General features: G+C 47.9%; 1 protein-coding gene across 1 annotated transcript in view; it reads right to left on the bottom strand.

Moving 5' to 3' along the window:
• The window catches only part of Acsl6 (acyl-CoA synthetase long chain family member 6), a 45,609-nt gene that overhangs the window by 17,225 nt on the left and 15,730 nt on the right, over nt 1–12,654 (bottom strand). Inside the window, exons 10-15 of the mRNA XM_050157671.1 lie at nt 9,406–9,479; nt 7,553–7,630; nt 6,104–6,238; nt 5,575–5,709; nt 4,208–4,303; nt 3,072–3,144 (exon numbers count right to left, since the gene is read on the bottom strand). Coding sequence (XP_050013628.1) covers nt 3,072–3,144; nt 4,208–4,303; nt 5,575–5,709; nt 6,104–6,238; nt 7,553–7,630; nt 9,406–9,479 — 591 coding nt within the window. The remainder of the gene's footprint in view (nt 1–3,071; nt 3,145–4,207; nt 4,304–5,574; nt 5,710–6,103; nt 6,239–7,552; nt 7,631–9,405; nt 9,480–12,654) is intronic.

The following is a 12,654-nucleotide window of genomic DNA, read 5'->3' as shown; positions in this document are numbered from 1 at the left end:
TGCTAGGTTTACATTTGGTTCTTAATTTTCCCACTATACTATTGCAGGATTATACTATACTATTAGTGTAGTGTGTGTGTGTGTGTGTGTGTGTGTGTGTGTGTGTGTGTATGCAGTATGCCACAGCACAGGTGTGGAGGTCAGAGGATAGCTTGGAGGAGTCAGTTCTCTCTCCAGTAAGTGGATCCTGAGGATTATCAGGCAGTGCAGCACATGCCTTCACTGGCTGAACCATCTTGCTGGCTCTTATATTTGGTCCTTAGAGAGTGAGACAGGCATATTTTACCTATCACAAACCTACATAGGGAGCCCGAGGAAGGTGGGAGTCTCATGTTCACTATCTACATGGTTAGGAGGTTTTACAATTGATGCCTATATTAAAACATTTTTTCCAGCTAGGCACAGTAGTACACACTATCTAGAAGAAGGATGTTGGAGTATCAGGAGACTGAGGCCAGCAGGTGCTACACGAGACTTTAATGTTTTCCCATTATCAGATCATACATCTTGCTCGTGGGTCATCAAATACAGTCATCATTTCTTTTCCACTAGTAAGGCTGTTGATTGGAGCATAGATAAGCACCTAAAACTCCTGTTACACTGCAGATTTGGACTCAGGTCTGGGATGAGGCATGAGAGTCTGTTTCTCACAGGATAGGCAATATTGATGCTGCTGTCGGACAAACACTACACTTGGTAAGCAAGGACCAAAACAAAAAAGCAAACAAAAAAAACCCAAGGATGAAGCTACTCATCCCAGGTGTGTGTGTGTGTGGGGGGGGGATTAAATTTTGTTGGTCTTACAAACTCCAGCCAAAAGATGGTTAAACAGGTGCTGGCCAAGGTCCTGAAACCCAGTGTGCCCTGGTTATGGAAAGAAGGCTGTGGCACATGGATTTCTCTCTTAGAAGACACATTACCAAACCCAGTATGATACTACTATACAGAGAGACAGTCTTTCCACACCCAGTATGCTAGGTTTTCTAGTAAGAATGAATAAAAAGTCAACAGTTTACGGGCGATGGTGGCGCACGCCTTTAATCCCAGCACTCGGGAGGCAGAGGCAGGCGGATCTCTGTGAGTTCAAAGCCAGTCTGGTTCACAAGAGCTAGCTCCAGGACAGGCTCCAAAGCTACAGAGAAACACTGTCGAAAAACAAAAACAAAAAATACAAACAAACAAACAAACAAACAAAAAAGCAAAAACAGTTTTACATGGGAAAATGCTAAGGATGGCATCCAACCCAAGTGGGGTCAAAGTGGGGATAGGGGCCTGCCACTAAGCCTGATGACCCAAGTTTGATCCCCAGAAGCAGAGAGAATGGACTTTCGTAAGCCTTCTTCTGGCCTCCACATATGCACCGTGAGATGTATATGTTCTCCCACACAAATAAATAAAAATAAACAATTGTACTTTTTTAAAAGGTAAGGATGAACGTGCCCAAAAGGAATGGAGTTTGTGGAATGATGGAAACAATGGGAGCGGGGGTGGGGGGGAGCTATATGCCGGGGAGCTAGCTTGGCAGGTGAGAGGGTTTGCTGCTCCTACAGAGAAGAAGAATTTGGTTTCCAGATTCTATGTTGGGCAGCTCATGACCACCTGAAACTTTTGCTCCAGGGGATCTGATCCCCCCCTGCTGGCCCCCATGGGCAAGTGCACTCACAAGGACATACTCTGCCTCCCACAGACACATAATTAACAATAAATTTGAATACTTTTAAATACTTCCAAAGATGACTCCTGAAAAATGCCTGGAAGTAAGAATATGACCAAAGAGTTTACATAGGAAGCAGTCTTTACCCAGCTTGAGTGTAATGAGACAGGGTTCAAAAAATAACACTCCTTATCTGGCTCAGTCAAATGCAGTTTCCATTTTGAGTCTACTATCCATTTCAAGATGCTGTGAAAGACTATTGCATTAACTAGCATTTTTTTTTGCATGCACATCATTTTAAGTTTCCCAGTTTTTATTTGAGCAAATGTAAGCATGAACAATGGCCCCAAGGGGAAGAGTCCTAAAGAATTCTCTTGTTGAGTGCTCAGTGCCTAGTCTGAACCTGGTGATGGATGACCCACGAGCTGACTACTGCAGACCGACTTGTGTCTGCTTAGGAGGAGGACTCTCCTCACAGTGAGAGTGTGCAAGGACCTCCTTTTGAGATTGCCGCCACCCTCTGGATACATCGCAGGAGCCCATTCTTTAAGAAATCATCCTCGGAGGAGCTGGAGAGATGGCTCAGCAGTTAACTACTTGCTGGTCTCCCAAAAGGACTGGGACTTGATTCCTAGACCCCACATAGTGGCTCACAACCCTAGTTCCAGGGGATCCAACATTCTCTACTGGCCCCTACAGGTACCAGACACACTCATTTTGCACACATGTACATGCAGACAAAACACTCATACACACACATTTTTTTTGAAAGAGATAGCTGTCTAAGTCACATTCATCTCATAGCCTCTTTCATTCTATTAAAAAAAAACAGTTCTGAAATAACTGTAAGCAAGGCAGTGTGGTTATCTAGAATCTATAAAACTCAACAGGCTGATATTATAAGCATTTACCACATAGAGTTATATCTTGTGATCTAAATTTGCACAACTTCTATTTATTTAGAAACCAGGACTGGTTCTTGAGCTAGATCAGTGGGGAAAGACGCCTGCTGCCAAACCTGACAAAGCTGAGTGTGATCCAGAAATCCACATGGAGGAAGGATAAAACAAACTCATGAAAGATGTCCTGACTTCCACATGTGTGCCAGGGCATGCACGAGCACACGCACACATCTGGATGAAGTAAGCAAATCAATGCAATTTTAAATTACAAATAAAAATTCTAAAATAGGGGAAATATAAAAAGGAAGGTAAAAAAAATTGCAATGAAGAAAATGTCAGATCCATAGCATCGCAGCCCAGACCTAACCACTGTCAACTGTTATTTTCTTTCTTTCTTTTGCTTTTATCCCCTAAGCTTCTGTGCAGATTTGATGGACTGGGAGTTTTTATTTGAGTGGACCACGGACTGTTGTTTCATTCCCCCCCCCCTGCCCGGCTCGTGCAAGCTGTCCTACCTGAGGTCCAGTCTCCTGGTGTTGTGAAGGTACACCCAGCTGTACATTCAGTTTGCCCATAACCTTCATAGACCTTCAAGCAAAACACAGAAACCATGATGTGGGCCAAACTGTTCCAGAGCTGCCTGGTGGCCCTTCTCGGCCAGCCTGCCTCCCAGTGACTGTTTGCCGCTCCCAGCTGAGGATGGTGGGAGGCACAGCTAGCTCCAGCGAAACTGAAGACAGCAGGGCTGTGTTGCTGCTTTTTTGCCATGTGTGGTTTGGAATAAAGGTTTCTGGCCAAATTTCAACCACAGGCTCTGTTTTCACTTGGATAATGCATACTCAAGGTAAATATTCAAGACTTACTGCAGGTCTGATTTTATCTTTGACCTTCCTCTCCAGAGTTCAAGGCATATAAAGCATAAAAATTTAAGCATTGTACTTAAGAAACAGACATGTTTAACTTCCCTCGAAGGGAATGCGACAGATTTTAACTGAATGGATAAATGAAGGGATGGTTTTGCTTGTTTATTTTTTGGTTTTTCTTAGAGATGATCAAACAACAAACACAGGTATGGGCTCTCCCTCCCTGATGCTCTCGCTTTGAGATAGGAGATGTTTTGAAGACTGTAGAGTACAAAAAGGCACACAAAACATGTATTTATATTTTTATTTTTAAAAAAATATTTATTTTATGTGTATGTGTGTGTGTGTGTGTAAGTATATGTACCATGTGTGTGTGCAGTGACGGTGGAGGACAGAAGAGGACATTGGAGTCCCTGAAACTGGAGTAACAGACAGTTGTGGACCACCATATGGTTATTGGAAAACAAACTCAGGTCCTCTGGAAGAGCATAAGTGTTCTTAGCCATTGAGACATCTCTCCAGCCCCTAAGGATGCATTTATAGTTCATCTGATTCCTTTTCCTTTTGCAAAAACTTCCAAGGTCCCAGGTAAAGGACTCCTAACAGGGATATACCTGGGGGTTCCCAAAAGGTGGCAAGGCCATTCTGCTCTGTGGATGTGAACTTTTCTTACCCACACAATGAAAGGCTTGGCTCCCCAGGATCTTCCTCTGTAACTAGAGAGTATAATAGGTGTATTGCCTGGCACACATCCCATCACCCCCGAGGGAGGCCCTGGTAGGTAATACCTGGCACCCCAGAGCTGCTCGTAGGAATCCGAGGACGGTTGGTGATGCGGGGGCTGCTCCCGTAACAATCATCCTCACGTGCCCACCGAGACTGGCCTGTGTGAAGAGAGAAGCTGCCAATGCTTGTGACACCTGAGATGGTCCTCACTCAAGACCAACTTTCAACAGCTGGGTCCTGGAAGCTACGGCTCAGATTGGGAAGAAAGCTACGTACTGAGGAAATAAAGCTACCTGCTGAGGAAGCCCCTCCTTCCACATAGTAAACCTGATCAGTCTACAACTTAACCCGCAATATGTCCTATTCTGCCACTGGTTTGAGATTAAGTGCCATTATTCTATGTGGCATTTTTTTTTAAATACTACATTTCTCCCTCCTTAAAGGATTCAGCTGCTTCCACATGCTCTCATTATTTGCAGATCTCCAAAACCATTACTTAGGACAATTTTCTCCAGCTTCCATTTTAATGGCATCGCCTTTTTCTCATGCATAAATCAATACTATGCTTTATTTACTATGTTCTGTAGAGGACAAAGGATACTTGAAACACTTTGTTTCTGTAAGTTGATCCAAGGGAGCTTAAATATTAATTGTTATGGTTAAAAATAGAATAGCAAGGAGAAGAGTGAGCTGGTACTACTAATGAACTAGATTCCTTGTGTGGTGCAGACCATGGAGACTGTGGTGGCCATACGGTAAGGGGCATGTCTGGACTGGCTTGACTTGGGAGAAACTGAAGGGACAGGAAAGGGGACCCTTAGCCATCTGGTGAGGAGTGCTATTGAAAACCCACCACAGACTGTTTACTGGGAATGGCAAGAGGAAGCCCAGACCTTCAGATCCCAGGAGTGTCATAGTGGAGTACTGGCCTGACCACCCAGGTAAGGTGGAGGCCTTTTAAAAATGTATATATGTGGTATGTATTCATACGCACAAAATATTTTAAATTAATCATTTGAGAATCTCATACCACATTCATTCCTCATCCCTCCTGTTAACTCCACTGGGTCCATCCCTAACTCCCTCACCTCTCCCAACTCCCTGTCCTCTCTTTTGGTTTGTCTAACATCCTATGGAGTCCAGCTTGTGCTGCCCATATAAGAGAGGGTATGAGGCCAGCCACTGGAGCATAGGCAACCCAGGGGTCCTCCCGCTGGTTGCTTTTTAGCAAATACAGCACACTCCAAAAGTTAAAAAAAAAAAAATCATGGCTTTTAAAATTCCGGCGGCAGCTTAAGTTTTGACTACATGAGCACAAGAATCATTTCTTCATGGTATCACAGGTCACTGACACAATCTTCTCCACCTCTCCTGTGAGGTCGCCCGCCGGGCACCGCGTCACGCTAGACTCACAGGCTCGTTCCTTTACCTGAATCTTATTAAAGAAGAGGTCATCCCAGATGCTATTGTTTCTGATGATTCCACTCCGGACCTCAGCCTGCTTTCGCTTCGCTGCAAACTCCAGGAGCCAGCGCTTTAATGAAGTGTCTGCCTGGTGGAAGATCTGAGGAGCACAAGCAGGAGACGGCTCTCAGGGCCTGACGCTCTTGCTTTTAAACACATCTTCCAGGAAGCAGACCCAGACTAGCCAGCAGAGGAGCCATATTCCAGTGCACCCTCATGAGAGGTCACTGGATTTCTGGCATGAAGCTGAAGGCTAGCACTGTCAAGGGCCAGGAACATTTTGGAGATAGGAAAGGGAGGGGAGGGGAGGAGAGAGGAGGAGGAAAGCTAGGTCTCTTTAACCAGAGTTTTGGAGGCTGAAGAAAACCAGAGAAGGACGCGCAGGGAAGAGACAGGGGACATAGGAAAGGAGGAGAGGGAAAGCAAGCCTCCCTGGGACCCCAGATTCTGTCCACAGCAGCTAATACAAAGCCTTCTTAGTCTGTGGGGCTCACCTTGTCATACATCCGATTCAGCAGCCTTGGGACCACAGGGAAGATGGTGGGGCGGAGAGCCTTCATGTCATCTGAGAGGAGGCGGATGTCTCCCTGGAAGAAGCCCACGCGGCCTCCATGGCAGTAGACCACTGACTGAAGGGAGAGGACAAGAATGTGGGAATTACTTAGGGTGGGTACTCCTGGCTGCAGAGCTATCAAGTTCCTAAGACCCCACCCAACCCTGGCTGCTGCCAGAAGAGGGTGAAGAGAGCAAGGGAGTGACCCACCCACCTACAATCTTCGCACTAAGTCCCAGCCAGGCCTGGGGAGAAGGCCGGGTGACAATTGCTGAAGGAGCCATTCTTGGTGGCGCCTGCCCTATCGCAGCCACCCTGCTCCCACCCTGGAGACTCAGCTCTGTGTAATGTTCTGCTAGCCGCACTCTATAAAAGGGTCTGCTCCAGGTCCCTAGAGGAGTTGTAGATTTCCCAGGGACATCTCTCTCCTCGGGCACTAGCCTTGGCGGGAGATCAGGGGCTCCTGGCTGGTTCCTATGGGGCCAGAAGCACACTTGGGGCCCTTACACGTGTTCTGTTCTGAAACACCCAGGACAGCCTTTTAAGGAAGGCAGCATGCCCCGTGCCATCATTTGTGGGAGAGGAATGCAAAGCTTGGAGAGGTAAAACGACTGGCTCAGCTGGATAAAACCAGTTGACATTAGAATGGCTGGCAATCTAATCCAGGCCCAGAGAGGGGGGAAGCAAGATAGGGGGATAGCAGATCTCCCCTCTAGACGAAGTAGAAATATACTTGAAACATGTATTTTATTCACAGGCTGTTCCTTTGAGTGACATGTGCATGGGAACGTCTCTAACCCCACCTTCCTAGATGGATTCCTGCCTTTGCTCGCTCTGCTCTCACCAGGTCTGTCTCGGGGCCATTCTTAAACAGTCCTGGTCTACAGCCCCTGGAGCCATGACAATGCCACAATTTTACTGCTTTATTCCGACTTTTAGGCGCTTTCGCGTCATGGAACACAAGTGTGTTGCCTGTCAACAGAGCACTTCTGTAAATCTGTAAAATGCTCTTGCAGCCGACACCGCCAGCCAGGCCCTCGGCCAGCTGAGGCGCGTCTGGGTGTTTCCTTACGGAGGAACCGCTCCTAGGAAGGACAGGTGGAGAGGCCAAGGTCCTCGGATCCCTCCGGCCCCTTGTGCTGCCTTCTAAGGATGGAGTATTGAGTCCTACTTCACACCGGCAGTGGCAAGTGATGCCCTGCTCCAAGTGAAGGTTCTAGGCACAGAGGGTGCCTCCCTGACGCCAGGGCCTTACCTGCACCATTCGCTCAAACATGTGTGCTAAAGGCAAATAGGAAAAGTGCACATCCGCACAAGTGGGAGCCCACTGACTCTGCAAGAAAACACAAGGAGCCCAGGCAAGTCCCGGTCAGGCAGGCAGAAGGCTTACCTGGATCACTCTCTCAAACATGTGAGCCAGAGGCAGGAAGGAGATGAGCACATCGTCCTGTCTCGGAAAGATCACTTTCTGCAGGACGGCATGGGAGACAGAAAGGAAAGAAACACTGACAGGAAGACAACGAGAGAGTCATAAAACAATAAAGAGAAAAATGGTCCTGGGGGAGGGGTGGACAGGAAGTGGGGGAGGGGGAGAGGGAGGACAGAGAGAGAAAGAGGGAGAGAGAGAGAGAGAGAGAGAGAGAGGCAGCATAGGAAGCGAAGTGTTAGGTCGCAGCGCCAGTGGGTGTGGGTTATCTGCAGAAGCAAAGAGCCACATGAAGCACACATAAACCAGCAGAGCCAGGCTCCGCAGGGAAGTCTCCTCTCAGGACGGCCTGCACCTCGCTTGCAGTCTGTCTGTCGGGGGTGGCGCCAGCCTGACTCTCTCATCCCCATCCTTCCTGAAACATCTGCCACGGTCTCCCTGGGCCACCGAGCAGAGACCAGTTTTGACTCCACAGCATTTTCTAGGCCTTTCTGGTAGAGAAAATGGCTCAGAGAGTCCTTCATCTCATCTGTGCCAGCTGGGCTGAGTTTTGGGCGGTGACAGAGGAGAACGGGCCAAACCACAAACAGGTGGCCAGACACAGACTCCGGAGTCACAGCTAGGAAGCAGGGCCTTCCTTAAAGGAGAATGCATCAGCTGGGCTCTAGCCCGCAGCTATCTCCACATGGGACTGATCCCAGAGACACAGCTGTGCTGTCAGCAAAGGGTGGAAGTTTCCTTGGTGGGTCCTAACTGCTCTTTGTCTTGTCATAGACGTCTTTACTCCCTTTTGCCTTCTGAACCAATGTGGACAAACTTTGGGATCCTGAATCATGGCTTAGAACCTGATCTCAACCAGCAACCATGCCTCGGTTTCCCACCAAAGCATCTCAGGGTTTGGAGTCTAGGCTCCCAGTACCCTGGGGCACACACTCGGAGAGAGATTGTTTCCATGGTGGAGAAAGGGCCTGCCATCCTTTCTCCTGAAGGAAGCTGTGGCACATACTCACCGCAATGTACTCGGGACAGCGCCTCCAGTCTGAGCTGGTTATAAACACTAAGGTGCTTTGGTCAGACCAAGAAAGCAAGCCGTGTGGGCTTTACAGCTGCCTTTGAGCACAGTCTTACAGTTAGCAGCTGTCGCTGTTTCTCAGACTCTAGTAGTCCTTAGACACAAAATCACCAAATCAAACCCTGGCCTGCGTGAGAAGCAAGTCAGTGAGGCTTACTCTCCAAACAAAGGTACACACAGGAGCTCAAGAGCTCATTTTTGAAGTGAAGAAAAAAAAAATAAAACAACAAAAAACCAAAAAGCAGGTTTGCATGCTCCCCACCCCCACCCTGGGCTCCTGGAGCTTTTAGATATTAAGTGAATGTTGGGGGGAGGGTCATTTTGGCATTGGGGTTGAAAGCTGGTCTGATGGCTCATGCCTGTAATCTCAGCATCTGGGAAACTGAGGCAGGAGGATCGGATATTTGAGGCCAGCCTGGAATACATAGTGAGACCCCAATCCCTCCTCCCCAAAAAAATAGTGTTAGGGATTAAAAAGCGGTTGTAAAAGGTGTCCGATGAGGACAGAAACTCCTGCCTGCAAGCGCTGCCCAAACCCTAAAAGAACGACAGCAACAAAACACAACTCTGAGCACATCCAACCCTGGGCCCTCTCACTACAGTCATCGCAGGCTAACTGAGAATATGGCCAATGCATTTGAAGACGAGGGTGGCCTATGGTAGTATCAAAAGCCTGGACACCCTGCCAGGCCAACTTGAAGTGTACCCTCCAGAAACGGCTGCACGGGAAGTTTACTTTATTCACCTCGGTCACTTTCAGGAAGCCTGAGAAGTCAGCCACCACGTTCCCATGGGTGAGCATGGCACCTTTGGGGTTCCCTGAAAACAGAAGGCAAGAAGGAGCACTGATTAGGAGCTGGAAAGTTACCCTTTGACCTCCACATACGTACTGTAGCATGGCACACCGTGACATGGGGTGTACCCACCCAACCCCTACGCATCTGTAACCTCAGTTCTCCGAAGGCTGAGGCAGAAGAATTTCTGCGAGATAAGGCCTGACTATAGACTGAAACTCTTGTCTTAAAAAGAGGTTTCTAATTTTACAAGCTATATGAATTTTGCCTCAAAAGGGGAAAAATGGAGAGAAAGAAACAGAATCTGTGAGGAGGATTTCTTTGGAGAGGGTTACACTGAGTCATCTCTCTCAATTCTAATATGAAACCTGAGCTCATGCAGATGCTAATAGGACCTAGGGAACCCAATGAGAAGCCAGAAGAGGCCCCAGTAACTTCAAACAAGTAAAGAACCCCAGAGGCAGGAGGCAGTCTACAGTCAGGAGTCAGCCTGAGAGGATGCTGTCTTAGAAGGAACCTGTTCATCAGGTTGTTCTACCAGGTATCTTGTCAATCAATGAGAAATGCTCCCCCCCCCCCCCATAACACCAAGGAGAGAATTGGTGCAGACAGAGCTAGGAGCTGTGGTGAGGAGGGCTCAGGTAGCCCCGGAGCGGTACTGCCTACATCAGAACTCCGAACAGTATCCATCAGTGAAAGCATAGGTTTCAATGTTTTCCCTCAACCTCTCCCAACTTCCACAACCCACTTCCTTGTTCTTGATCCCCCGGGTCAAACCTGGTGGGAGAAGGTGGAGCCCCCACTGGCAAAGTTGGGAAGCAGGAGAAGAAGCAAAGAGGGGAGAAGGATGGGGGATAGGGTTCCCACGCCGAAGCCACAGCTCAAACTGCCACTGTGTTTCTGAATTAAGCCTCTGTGACTCGCAGAGACCATGGAATACTTTATTAACCAATAGTGACTAGGAAGACATTTATACAGGGTCAGAGAGAAAGAGAGAAAGAGAGAGAGAGAGAGAGAGAGAGAGAGAGAGAGAGAGAGAAAACTTCCCTCCTCGATCACGTGGAATTTGGTAACGGAGATAAAAATAAACTCTTTTTCATAATGATATCCCCTGAGGCCTGCTTGCTCATCTTGCAGGTGACCCACTTGGCATCAGTCAAAGCCTCATCTCTTAATTCAAGTGATGGAGGCGTTCCGTTCCTCTGCTTAGGACGTGTGATGAGTGAGGCCTCAGCCTGCACGCTGGTGCTTTCCCCCGTGATGCCAACACCAGATTTGGTTCTGGGGGACATAGAAGCTTGTGTTATTTGAAAAGTGATTTTTTTTTTCCTAATAGGTAGTTGTCAAAATGTCTTCCTTCTGAAAAGAGAAAGACTCAGAGGATCTGCCTTACCTGTGCCTGGCTCTCTATTCCAGCACTCTGTCAGGCCTGAGCCTATGTTATTTCTTCTCTCTGACCCTCAAGATTCACATCCTACAGAAGCCCAGGGTGCTTAAAGTACTCCAGGAGTCACCTGGCAATTTTCACCTTCAGATTCTGGAAGTTTCTAAGGATCATTCTCCAGATACCAGTCACAGACAGAACGGTCACAAAATGGGTCCTGGTGCCGAAGTTGTTGGAGGGGCTGGCTGGCACGTGCATGACCAGCATAAGCTCAGGACAGAAATCCCCACAGCCCTCTCAGCTGAGGCCTGACACTGATGGCGTTGGCGGCTTTCCATTCTGTGCCCATTTCTTCTCCAGCGTAATGCCAAAGTTCAGATCTTTCAGAAGCACAAATATTCTTGCAGATTCAAATGTCACTTTATAAATGACCTACAGGACTCTTAAAATATCCCCAGAAATGTTCAGATTATTTCCACAAGTCATCTCTACACATTGCTCAAAGGCCGAAGGAGAAGCGAATGTTGGTCAGAGTCTAGAAGCTGAGGACAAAAGTTCCCTTGGGAAGTGTGAGGAGAGCCTTCAGGAAGGCTCCGTCTGTTGTGCCGATTCAGGACAAATCTACACCTCCAGCAGCATGTCCTGTAAACTGGATGTAGAAAGTTTTCCGGTTGCTCATGTGGAGAACAAAAATCATCCTAGACAGAGCTATGAGCAATCAGTTTGCAGAACCAAGCTGCAGGTTTTCCTGTAGCTGCCTTGGTTGCTGGTACAGATAGTGAGAGGCTCTGCCACCCAGGTCAACGTCTCAGTGATAGCCACTGTCAATTTCTTGGTTCCCACTCAGAAGCTAATAAATAATTGTATTACTCATTTACTATCTGTGGAAACCGAGTCTGAAGAGAGGTCATGTGATTCCAAGGCAATAGCAAGAATGCTGAGTTGTCTCCCTGAGCACCAGCCGGTGTTTTCACAGTGACCGTGTACAACCTGGCTCCAGACGGGTGCCGACTGATTCTGTTCTTTTCTGGCCTGACTGATTCCAGGACAGTCCCTCCACAGGCTAGAAGGACCTCTCCCTGGAAGATCCTGCCAAAAGTCAGTGTCAGGTCATCGTTTTCACGTTTCCCCACCATCGAGGCTGACGACCAGACATTCCACATGCTGTGACATTGGGGACAGGTGTGACTGACATGCTGACAAGAGGATGAATGTAAGAGGCACAACACAGACTTGGCCTAGATCTGAGGAAGTCCAAGTATGTGGTCCAGCCGGATGATTCTGGGCCAAAGGCCTGCTTGCTCTCTCAGACCTGCCTGGCACCTGCCATGGCTTTAAAGAAGATGGCTGAGCAGTTTTCCAGCCCTGTGCATGCTGCCCCTCTGCACAGATAGGTAAGGCCAGCCTGGTCTCTGCGTGAGTCCACAGTACCGAAGGCACTGGGTGGGACGGCTGTGCCTTCCAGCTGGCCAGCAGCGTGTTTCAACAGCGCGGAATACTTCTCCAGATAAAGGAGCTGTGGCAATGACCGCGTGAACTACTGAATTTACTCTGGGAGGCCGAGGAGGTCCAAAGCTAAAAGCCACCACAGCGACTTATCCCCCAAACCATATCATCAAAAAAATTATGCTATGAAACTCAACACCCAGAAGATTTCAGGAGGTGCTATTTTAAAAGCAACATAAGCCTGAGGGCACTTTTAAAATTCTGGGCTGGCTCTGGAGAGCAGGGGCTGTGTTACTTTTCTAAATGATTTAGTAAAATAAAGTTTGTTTGTTTGTTTGTTTCGAGACAGGGTTTCTCTGTAGTTTTAGAG

This window comes from Alexandromys fortis, unplaced genomic scaffold (genome assembly GCF_014885135.2).
Source record: "Alexandromys fortis isolate MF-2015 unplaced genomic scaffold, M_Fortis_MF-2015_v1.1 scaffold_103, whole genome shotgun sequence".
In the NCBI taxonomy this organism is placed as follows: domain Eukaryota; kingdom Metazoa; phylum Chordata; class Mammalia; order Rodentia; family Cricetidae; genus Alexandromys; species Alexandromys fortis.
The sequence above is the reverse complement of the archived record's forward strand: the minus strand, read 5'-3'. Positions and strand labels throughout refer to the sequence as shown.